A 12,078-nucleotide genomic window follows, 5' to 3' on the forward strand; every position below is an offset into this window, starting at 1 on the left:
AGCATCCCCAGGCAGCAGGGACAAAGCCTGCATTGTCCCATGCGCTGCAATGAACTCCCGGGACAAAAACAATGTGGCTTTATGTCTGCAAAAGGACAAAGCTTTTCTAGGACACAGCGGTGCATTTGGGATGAGGACCCACACGCTGCAATATAAAGACACCGGACCCAACTTCCCTTGGCCTCTCAGAGCAATCTGCCATCAGCTCCTGCAAGGAGCTGGCTGCGAGCAAGGTGCAAGCACCGTGCACCTCCCCAGAGCCAAAATACCAGGGGAGCACGGCACAGCTCCAGCCATCAATCTGTACTTACCAACTAATCATCCCCTCCAAAAATAACTCATCCAATTATCACAACGCTGTCACTTAAGTAATGAATTATGTGCCTTATTACAAAGTAAAATAGATCAGAGGATGGGAAACAATTGCAATTAGTAAAACAATAAAAAAATAATAATTAAAAAAAAAATGAATCTCCATAACTCTGCAAGTGTGATCTGAATATACGATTAATTTGTACAAAGTAATGGGTGGTTGCTTCTGGCATCAAAGGGATCAACTCAAGTGTTACCATCCCAAACTGCACCCAACAGCAGCACCCTTGGGCACCTCCAGTGGTTCAGGTAGAGGAGATGGGGCACAGTGCTGCTGCACGATGGATCAGGGAATTGGAAAAGACCACTACAACCATCATGTCCAACCATCCATTGAACCCCACCATGCCCACTAACCACGTCATAGAATCAATAACATTGGAAAAGACCTCTAAGACCACCCAGTCCAAGCCCAACCATCCCACCATACCCACTCATCATGTCATAGAATCATAAGAGTCATTGGAAAAGACCTCCAAGACCATCCATCCCAACCCTGACCCGCCACCACCGTACACATTAACCATGTCACAGAATCACAGAGTCAGAAAAGACCTCTGTGACCTTCCAGTCCAACCTCAACCCACCACCAGCATGCCCACTAAGCTTGCCATAGAATCCCAGAATCATTCAGGTTGGAAAAGACCTCTAAGACCATCCAACCCAATTCCAACTGTGCCCACAGACCACATCCCTCAGTGCCACATCTCCACGTTGAACACCTCCAGGGACAGTGACCCCACCACCTCCCTGGGCAGCTGTGCCACTGCATCACCACTCTTTTGGAGAAGAATTTGTTCCTTTTCCCAATGCAGGACGCATTCTCAGCACATGCTCCCAGCTGCACCCGAGTCAAGTTGGAAAAGAAAAAGTCGCAGATAAAAGAAATTATCATTTGCAAAACGTTTTCAAAATAAATGAAACAAATTCAAAACGTTGTGAGTGTTGAAAATGGCATTACAGGACCTTAACAGCAGTAATTGATCTTTAAAACAACATCCTTCTTCCAACCAACAAGAAAGATAACGAGCTGACTAAACACTTCCTTTTATTTTAAGGCATCCTTTTAATAACCTGAGTGCCTGTTGGTGTGGACAGGGGTTGGAAGAAAGGCAAATTAATTCACTTAGCATCCAGAACTGATTGTACTTAGCTCAGCTCTACACTTCCAGCTCTGAGTTCACAATTTGGGACGCAGAGCAACCTGCCTATAGCATGTCCACGGGGCAGCAGATGCCAACAGAACACCCGGAGAAACCCACTCTCCCTTTAAAATAAATACATAAATACATTTTTCCACCTCCAAAAAACGTGTTACCATTTTTCACACACATATTTTCCGTCTGAGCTCACTTTTAACAGTTTCAGCTGGATATGATTAAGAATGCAAACAAAGCAGAGGAGGGGAGGAGGTGATGCACGGGCAGAGGTGAAGCCCACTGCTGCACGCCTTGCAGCACCAAGTTCATCACGGGCTGTGAACTTCATCAACGCAGTGTTTTTCCTTTCAACCACAGCAGTGATAGTGCTGACACATCAGACGTGTCATTGTGCTCAGGAACACTGCCTGGGTCTGTGCTGCTCCGGAGGAGCTGGACACAAAGCCAAGGGATGAGATGCACTGAGACAAACACGGCATTCCTGACGGGGACAGTCAGATGCAAACATCCTCCATTGCTCTGATTTAGTTTAAAAGTAGGATAGGGACCCCAGAGGGTAAAGGCTGAGGATGGAGACCCCAAACGGTGAAGGCTGCCATGTGCCTGAGCAGTGCCTCTTGATTTGTCCATCTGACAAACAGAAAACCCTTTTCTACAGGCAGTTGTCTTGCACAGGAATTTCCCACCCATGCAAAACTCCGTGCCCCAAAAAGTCAGTGCTCAGCAGGCAGCTGGCTGGCAGTGAGCAGAAAGGTCCTAAGGGTGCAGGAGAGCCTGTTTAAATGCTAATGAAAGGGTGAACATGCAAGTATGGGGCATCTGGGGTTCATTCAGCTGGGAGTATTTGAAGCTTAGAAGTCAGAGGCAGCTCCACTCCGAAGAGCTGTTGGGTTGATCATCAACCACTAAGAACCTGGACATGGGTTCCAGCCCTGCACAGCCCTGGGAATCACAGAGTCCCTGAAGTTGGAAAAAAGCTCTAAGATCACCAAGTCCAACCCCAGCCCACCCCCATCACGCTCACTGACCACATCCCTCTGTGCCACATCTCCACACTGAAGAGACAGCGACCCCACCACCACCCTGTGCCAATGCATCACCGCTCTGAGTCAAAATTCTTCCTAATATCCAAACTGAACGTCCCCTGGCACAACTTATGGCCACCTCCTCTTGTCCTATTGCTGTCACCTGAGCAAACAGGCCAACCCATGAGCCCAGTGGGCATGCTGTCACCCCCAGATCTGTACAGGGGAGAAGTGCCTCCAGGAGCAGGTCAAGGGGCAACAAGCAGCACTGGAAACACTCTTGAGAAAAGACTGCTTGCAGACATAACGTGACGCAAGCACAGCAGCTTTCACCCAACGCAGCCCTTAATTAGGATTAACGTGATGGGTGGGATCACCCGCCCCAAGCAGCAGAGCCAGAGCACAGCCTCCAGCTGGTGGGAGAGCCCAGACCTGCTCCCCTCCTCCTGCACTGTGTAAAAGAAGTCCTGGGAAGAGCCCATCCCTCTGCCCCGACCAGTTGGGACAAGCCTTGTGATGAACGTTCCCAACCAACCAACAACGCCTTGAGAGCTTTTTGGCTGTGAGTGAGCAGGATGCTGGTGCCCCACTCCACGATGGCTGGGAGCAGGCGGGCAATGGCTGCTTTTGGTGTGTTGTCTGCATGGTGAGCTCGCACCAAGAGCTGGCTGTGCAACAAGCTGCAACGTGGGGAGGGCTCGCTTCGCAGCTGGACGCCAACGGGGATGAAATTCCAGCACCGAGAGTGGAACTTATCCACGCTACCATTCTCCACTGTAAAAATACACTGTAAAAGGAAGGAAAAAAATAAAGAAAACCTCCCCAGCTCGCCATCATTTCTAAGAAGCAAACTAGGGAGTGCAGCAGGTTGCTGCTTGCCTGGCTCAGCAAGCAGGAAGGGAAGCGCCCGCCGCAGGCAGATCCCAGCAGGTCGGGACGGCGCGGGCTCTGCTCTGCTGCACGGGCACTGGGTGCAAGGAGCTGAGCACCGAGCTGAGCACCGAGCTGCACGGATGCTTCAGTGCCCACAGCAACGCGCCCATGAATAATGCAATTTCCCTGCGTGCCACTTCTCCCCCGCCCCCCCCCCTCCATCGTGATGAAATGCATCAGCAATTTAAGACGCGCTTTCTGCTGCCTCGCCAGGGAAAGTTTGGGCTGAAATTTGGGGAAAAAAGTGGCAATATTCACCCAGCTCGATCCCTGTACCAGGATCTACGGGATCTGCTTTGCTCCCAGCATTTATTTCCCAACATGTTGGAATGAAGGGCAGCTGTTGAGCTTCGACCCTAGCTCCACTCAATGCTCCACGCTGCTTTCTCTTCTCCACCATTTCCTACTCTTTTCCAACAGAACGCATGAGGAGAACTTTTTGGCAATATTAATTACCAATTTAATACTGCTCCCTTAACAACGTACACAGATTTACGATGAGATCAGAGCAGCCCTGCTAATTGGGGATAAACTCTGCATACTACAGAGGGTTATCGGTTTTTATTAGTCTTTCTTGTTGGTCTAATTGATGGTATTACCCTCTGAACTGTGTACACACACTTAAAGAAATTCAAGATAGGCTAGAAGCACGGCCCAGGGGAAGCTGTGTGTGCTGAACGGCTTCATGTCATCACCTGCAGCCAAACCCACTCCTCTCCCCACAGATATTTGCTGTGAGAAGAGCCTGTGGCCACCGATAGCAAGAGACCCCAGCAGTGGGGATTTTCACACAACCATGGAATCACGAAGGCTGGAAAAGACCATTAAGATCATCCAGTTGAACCCCAACCCATCCCCACCGCCCTCACTGACCACGTCCCTCAGTGCCACATCTCTGCACTGAACACCTCCAGAAATGGTGACTCCACCACCTTCCTGGGACTTGGTTTGTCCCCAGACAACGTTCCCATCTGCAGAACAACGTGTTGGTGCCATGGCTGAGCACGGTGACGAGGTCAGAGGTGTGATGTCCCGCTATCGACAGGCCGTCGTTGACGCACCGCTAGCTCTACTCATCGATGCTATCAGGACAGGTTACGGCTGCCAACAAGTAGAGCTAAAGCCTTATCTGCATATGGGTTTTTAATCCTGCACTGTGATCGTTATCACGTTATTGTTGGACTAATTTACAGGCAGAGATCTCAAGGCTTTCTCATCCAGGACTTTTCTTTTTGCTGTTGTTTCTGCCTCTCACCAGAAACAGGTAGAGAACAATCACCAACACAGCAAGGCGCAGCACCAGGCATGGTAGGTGCAACATGGCACTGCAGTCCTCAAACCACGGCAGCATCATACAGATCTCCCAAAATCTCAGCCTGAGATAACACAGTCCTGTTGAAATGAAAAGTCTTGAAGGAAACTACAAGGCACTCAAACCTGTTCGGTTTGTTTGGCCCAGAGAAGGCTGAAGGGAGGGCTCGTAGTGGCCTACAGATCCCACCATGGTGGTCTACAGACTCCTCCATGGTGACCCTACAGACCCCTCCATGGGCTCAGTGGGGCAGGCACTACTTAAAATTCCAAGTACAGCTGAATTTGGAGATTTTTTCCTCCTGGAAATCTCAGCATAGCCCACTAAAGCCCTCACAGCCATCTCCAAGTTTCTTCTGAGAGAATCGTTTTCCCCTTTCTGCAGCTTTGAAAGAGTGTCTAGACTGCCTAAACCCAGACATCAAAGTTCAATTCCTCAAATCTCTTCCTCAAATCAATTTGCTCTGCTTTCCACCCCAAACACAGCACATCTCCGCAGAAAACAGGCACGCACTTCCAGGACCTGTACGCCTACAGCAAATTTCGATCTGCAATAATATCTTACAGTGATCTGAGACATCTTTTGGGAAAAAAAAACAACAAAAAAAAACCAACCCAACAAACACTGCTTTATGATGGGAGGGCAGAGATTCCTCCAGTGGGTCCATTTAATGCAGCTTTGAAAGGCGTGTAATGCTTTTGTGGTGCTAATTAAGACCCAATGGGTCTTCCCACTCTGTCCACCAGTGATGGCCAACAGCAACCCCAACACACATCTTCCTGTTAGCTTCAAAGGGAGGACACGATGGACAGTTTGCTTAAAAATAGTGGGCTGCAGCTCAAGAGTATGGGTGTTCTGTCATCACTCAGTTATGACCATCACACGGATGTGGCACTGAGGGACATGGCTTAGTGAGTGTTGGTGGGAGGTGGTTGGACTGGATGATCTCAGAGGTCATTTTCCAACCCTTAATGGTTGTAAGATGCTTCAACGCATACATGGATGCCCATGTGCATGCAGGACTGGACAGCCCTCCTGCTGTAAGGTGGCCAAACAATTTGTCAACATGCTGTCTGTGCATGATAAGCTTTTATCCCAACACTCAGGAAGTTGCACTGTAGGTTTTGGCTATAAGAAGGGCAAGCAGGGGTGCTGCAAGGTGCCTCTGTGTGTTGGCCCAATAACCAAGGGAGCTGTCAAAGCAAAAGAAAATACCTTTTGTTTTGGCTTTTTTTGAACATCCAAAGCTGAGACGGTCCGGTGGGGTCTATCTTTACTTCTTTCAAACGTTCCCTACGCATGTGGCTGTCACGTGGTTTTACAGCAGTGTTTTAAGAGCACAAAGGTATGGCCCCTTCTGCAAATCCCATGTTTGTATAAGGAATAAAAGGCAAATGAAAACAGAGGCTGGGTTACAAAACCCAAACACTGCCCATGGCCTCGCTGTGCCTGCAGAAGAGGCACGATCCTATTCCATCTCTGCAGAAATCTACTTGTCATCAGTAATGCCAGCTCCCTGTGTTCTGCTTGCTGCTGCAGAAAGGAAAACCCAAATCACACCACCATCTGAGTTGGAAAGGGACTACGCAGCCTCGAAGGGTCCAACTCCTCAACAACGAACACCTACAGCTCCATCGGGTGCTAAGCTGCATCCCCAAACCACAACCCTCAGCAGGATGGGGGTGGGTGGGGATGAGTTTTTCCCTTTCCCTTTTCCACTACGCCAACAGCTTTTGCAAACAGAAGTCATCAGAAGGACTCGATCCACCAGGAAGCTCCTGGTGGCCGACTCACCGGGGGTTTCGCACGCCCAGGTTGTGCAAGCTGCTGTGTCAGCCTCCAGTTCTCTTTATCTCACACGTCACTGTCAACAAGGAATTACAAGAATTGAATTTTAACAAGCTGCAGACGGAAGCATTGCTGTGCATCGTGCTCGAGCTGGAGTTTGGTGCCTCACTTCAAGCCACGGTGTTGCTCGGTGCTGGAGGATGGGAAGTTATGATCACTTATCCTGAAGCTCAAGCTAGCCACACCAAATGAGGCTTATGAATAAAGAAAGCTCCAGATACATAGAGATACTTCAAATTAACATCAGAACCTGAGATGTGACGGGGACCTGAAGTGCTGGCTGCAGCCAGCTCCTCGAGTCTAACACAACCACGTGGATATTACTACACACACATTCATTTCCCAGGGCACGCCACTGTAACAGCAATAGCTCAGCAAGACCTTGATCACGGTGCATAACTGCTCCGATATCCGATAGGACTGTGGTAGCTGTGTTCCTCAGGTTCCTTTGCAACATCAGCTCTCAAGGCTGGAAGAGCAAACAGCGGGGAAGATAAAATTGTGAATGTACTCATGCAGGCACCAGCATCCCCAGCGGTGCAAAGCAGCGCAGAGCACCGTGTGGTACTGATGCTCCGAAACAGAAACTGAGACGAGCCAAACGCTGAGCGAGGCCTTATTAATAACACTTAGCTATTGATTGTGCTTTACATCTTCAAGCACTTTGCTGACATTAATTAAGGTGTTTAATGCTGGGAGGAGACTACAGCAGAAGCATCGGGTGAGGTGGGCTGACCACCTGGCTCAGTGTGCACGGCTCTGCTCTGTGAGCTTCGTGTTTCATACAACCACAGAATGCTTTGAGTTGGAAGGGACCCTAAAGGTCATCTGGTCCAACCCCACTGCAGTGAGCAGGGACACCCACAGCTCCGTCAGAGCTCACAGCCCCTCCAGCCTGAGCTTGGGGGTCTGCAGGACACGTTTCACCAGCGACAATGCTTTTACTGAATACTAGTGAGAATCCAAGCACTGATTCAGAGAAGACCTTCATCCAAAGGCCCGATGAACACCATGACATGACCCTGATGGTACTCCCTCAAACACCACTTGTGCCCCCTGTACGGGAGCTGTTGAATCATGGCCTGAACCAACTGATGGATCACCTGAGCTGAGCACTGAGTCAGCCACAGGAGCACAGGTGAAGGCAATGCACCTGTGTGACCGGAAGGGATGGAGTCTGGCTCCACCTCTCCCAGACCCCACTTAAGGGCTGACCACCACTGGGGAAGGATCTCTTTTTGGAGATTGCTCCTTTGGAGTTTCCTACTGTGAGCCTAGGACACGGGTGAGCATTTTCCTTTATTTTGATTGTCTCTTTTCCATCACAATAATCTTTCTAACTATACCATCTGTAAAATATCTTGGCTACAATACTGTTTGATATTATTCATTCTGTTAACCATACAGTCCCCACGCCTGCAGTCCTCCATCACGATGCCAACAGACCTTGGCCATGAAGGGTCAACGCTCAGAACCACCCATACAAACCACACAGAGTCAGGGATACGAATGCTGACCTTCACCCTGATCTGCACTCAGGTTTAGACAAAGCTGCAGCCATGTAAAGCCACGAGCAAGGGGTTCAGGTTGGACAGGGCCACGGGCAACCTGATCTAGTGCCTGATTCTGATGGCAGGGGTTGGAACTGGATGGTCTTTGAGATTCCTTCCAACCCAACTGCTCTGCAATTAATGCTCACACAGAGGACTGTGACAACACACAAATTCCACTCCTACCTCCATAAGCACACCCACCACCCAGCCCTGCTCTCACTCTGCTGAATTCTTCCAGTTTTGGTTTAAATTACAGTAAAATGCCCTTGAAGTGCACCTCACCGCAAGAAATAGCACACTGTAGCACTGAGATGTCTCAGTGCGCACAAAAAAGGGCAGAGTTATTACCTCGAGCTGTCTTGTGCTGCACCCTAATTAAACGAATAACACATTTCACAAAGGCAGCGTTAATTACCGAGCCAGGCATGCACTGACCTCAGCTCACAGAGCTTCGGATGGGCCCACAGCACCCACACAACCAATGAGACCTGGGGACTGCACCACCGAGCGCCTCCAAACCCCAAATCCACCTCTGTGACCCACAGGTTGGTGGCTGCCCACCCCATTCCCAGCACCCTGCCCTCCCACAGGACTTCTGCTGACCCTCCTTCTTCTAAGGGCTGATCGGAGATGCTCGCTTCACAGAACCATCAAATCAGTAAGGCTGGAAAAGACCTCCACGATCACCGGGTCCAACCGCCAACCCATCCCCACTAACCATGCCATAAAGCCACTGAGGTTGGACAGGACCACCAAGATCACCACGTCCAACCATCAAAACATCGACCCATACACAAGTCCTCAGCACAGAACCAAACCAACCCAACCCAACGGGAGCGCTCCAGCTCTCCTCTGTGCGCGTGGCCACGACGGGGAACGGATCCTGCTGGTGTTTAACAGGTGGGATCCATCCCCTCTACAGCAAAACCCAACAGGTTGGCTGGAATCCACCCCTCAATCCCTCGCAATGCATTAACACCATGCACAATGGGGGCAGAGGCGATGCTGCCTTACAACAGCCCCAAGTGACCCCAAAACCAAACTGCTCAGCAACGCACGGCCCCGCTCCAGGGACAAGAGCAGTAAACAGGGAAACAGCATTTGGTGCCACGGGTGGCACAGAGGTGTAAGGAGGGGGGGGGGGGGGGGGCTCACATCGTGCACGCCCCGACACAGCGGCAGCTCGGGGTGAATTATGGCACAAACCCGTGATGATTTGGGGAATTTACATGTCTATTTGCATTCAGATCCTTTAAGCCAAGAGCGAGTGCTGTGCTGAGCAGAAAGCACAGAATTTCAGCCGGAGCAATGCAGAAGCAATCCTCCCCCCAACCCCCCCTCCACACACACCCCTCTCTTCGGTTGCAAAGCACAGTGCAAACCCACAGCAGCAACTCCCTGCACCCCACTGCTGGCACAGCCCATAACTCGAAGGGGGACTTGGGGGGGAGGTATGTAGGATGGCACAGGGGGGCACGTGGGGGCTGTACGGGGTGGCATATGGGCTATGTAAGGTGGCACAGAGAGGCTGTGCTGAGTGGAAGGGGGGGGGGGCTGCACAGGATTGGCATGCACACAGCTCTGCAGGGTGGAATAAGGGGGCTGCATAGGGTGGCACAGAGGGGGCTTTGCAGGGTGGCCCGTGGGGGGGGGGGAATCACGCAGAGTGGCGTGCAAGAGGCTGCACGGGCTGCCCCGAGGAGGGGATGAAGAGGATGGTACGGGGGTGGGGGGGGGGGGAGGGAGGTCTGTGCAGGGTGGTGCACAGCGCGGCATGCGGGAGCTGTATGGGTTGGCAAAGGGGGCGGGGGGGCTGTGAGGAGCGGCACAGAGCGGATAGGGTGGGGAGGGGGGGGTTGCAAACGGGGACCGCGCAGAGCGGCACGGGGGCTGTGTAGGACAGCATGCGGGGGCACGAAGGGTGGCACGGGGTGGGGGCGGGGGGGGGGCTGGATCAGAGCTGCAGCGCAGGCACGGAGGGGGGGGTGGGTGCGGGAGGGGTCCCGGCTGAGCCCGCAGTTCGCAGCCCCCCACCCCCTGCCCCGCAGCGAGCGCTGCCTCTCCGGAGAGGAGAAGATGGCTGCGCCGACTTCCCAAATTACGAAACCGGTTAAGGAAGGAAGGAAGGAAAACGAGCAGGAAGCAATCAGGTAAAGCGAACGTCTCGGGGGCGCGCGAGAAAGAAACGGATCCGTGAGGAGAAAAAAGAAAAAAAAAAAAAAAAGAAAAAGAAAAACACCACAAAGTCGTCCCCCACCTTGCGGGCCGTGCTCCATGGGCGGCTCGCTGCCCAGCTCGGCCAGGCGGCGCCCGGTGGCCGCCAGCTCCGCGCGCAGCGCCGTCACCTCCTGGCCCGCCGCCTGCAGCGCGCCGTCGATGCGCAGCGCCAGCTGCCTGTTGTCGTCCATCATGTGCAGGATTTTGGCCTGGGGAGGGGGGGGTTGAGGGGTTGGGGGGGTGGGGGGGGGAGGGAGGAAGAGGAGGAGAGAGGTGAGTGGGGTGTGGGGGTGAGGGGGTGGGAGGGGAGAGGGGCGGGGAGGGGGCGGGGAGAGAGGGGGTGGGGATGAAGTTGGGGGGTTGGAAGGAGGGGGGGGGAGTGAGGCTTGCAGAAGGGGTGTGCGAAAGGGGACGGGGGGGGGGTTGTAAAGAAGGGGTGCAGAAGGAGTGGGGGGTCGCAAAGGAGAGCGCAAAGGGAATGGGGGTTTGCAGGAGGGGAATCCAAAAGGGGATGGGGGTTTGCAAAGAGTGGGTGCAAAGGGAATGGGGATTTGCAAAGGGGGGGGGGGGGCAAAGGGAATGGAGATTTGCAAAGGGGGGGGGGGGGGGCAAAGGGAATGGAGATTTGCAAAGGGGGGGGGGGGGGCAAAGGGAATGGAGATTTGCAAAGGGGGGGGGGGGGGCAAAGGGAATGGGGATTTGCAAAGGGGGGGGGGGGGCAAAGGGAATGGGGATTTGCAAAGGGGGGGGGGGGGCAAAGGGAATGGGGATTTGCAAAGGGGGGGGGGGGGCAAAGGGAATGGGGATTTGCAAAGGGGGGGGGGGCAAAGGGAATGGGGATTTGCAAAGGGGGGGGGGGGCAAAGGGAATGGGGATTTGCAAAGGGGGGGGGGGGGGCAAAGGGAATGGGGATTTGCAAAGGGGGGGGGGGGCAAAGGGAATGGGGATTTGCAAAGGGGGGGGGGGCAAAGGGAATGGGGATTTGCAAAGGGGGGGGGGGGCAAAGGGAATGGGGATTTGCAAAGGGGGGGGGGGGGCAAAGGGAATGGGGATTTGCAAAGGGGGGGGGGGGCAAAGGGAATGGGGATTTGCAAAGGGGGGGGGGGGCAAAGGGAATGGGGATTTACAAAAGGGGGGGGGGGGGCAAAGGGAATGGGGATTTGCAAAGGGGGGGGGGGGCAAAGGGAATGGGGATTTGCAAAGGGGGGGGGGGGGGCAAAGGGAATGGGGATTTGCAAAGGGGGGGGGGGGCAAAGGGAATGGGGATTTGCAAAGGGGGGGGGGGCAAAGGGAATGGGGATTTGCAAAGGGGGGGGGGGGCAAAGGGAATGGGGATTTGCAAAGGGGGGGGGGGGGCAAAGGGAATGGGGATTTGCAAAGGGGGGGGGGGGCAAAGGGAATGGGGATTTGCAAAGGGGGGGGGGGGCAAAGGGAATGGGGATTTACAAAAGGGGGGGGGGGGGCAAAGGGAATGGGGATTTGCAAAGGGGGGGGGGGGGCAAAGGGAATGGGGATTTGCAAAGGGGGGGGGGGGCAAAGGGAATGGGGATTTGCAAAGGGGGGGGGGGGCAAAGGGAATGGGGATTTGCAAAGGGGGGGGGGGGCAAAGGGAATGGGGATTTGCAAAGGGGGGGGGGGGCAAAGGGAATGGGGATTTG

At 53.2% G+C, this 12,078-nt stretch overlaps 1 protein-coding gene across 2 annotated transcripts in view; it reads right to left on the reverse strand.

Moving 5' to 3' along the window:
* Positions 1 to 10,644, reverse strand: part of KAZN (kazrin, periplakin interacting protein) — a 48,536-nt gene extending 37,892 nt beyond the window's left edge. The window contains exon 1 of one of the 2 annotated variants that reach the window (XM_065738161.1): positions 10,461 to 10,644. In XM_065738161.1, the coding sequence (XP_065594233.1) occupies positions 10,461 to 10,614 (154 nt within the window). In that variant the 5' untranslated portion in view covers positions 10,615 to 10,644. The remainder of the gene's footprint in view (positions 1 to 10,460) is intronic. The other variant, XM_065738160.1, reaches the window with a different exon arrangement.
* Positions 10,645 to 12,078: the final 1,434 nt, after the last annotated feature.

Source organism: Cyrtonyx montezumae, unplaced genomic scaffold, assembly GCF_038088225.1.
Source record: "Cyrtonyx montezumae isolate F1298 unplaced genomic scaffold, pur_monq_1.0 scaffold_21, whole genome shotgun sequence".
Lineage (NCBI taxonomy): Eukaryota > Metazoa > Chordata > Aves > Galliformes > Odontophoridae > Cyrtonyx > Cyrtonyx montezumae.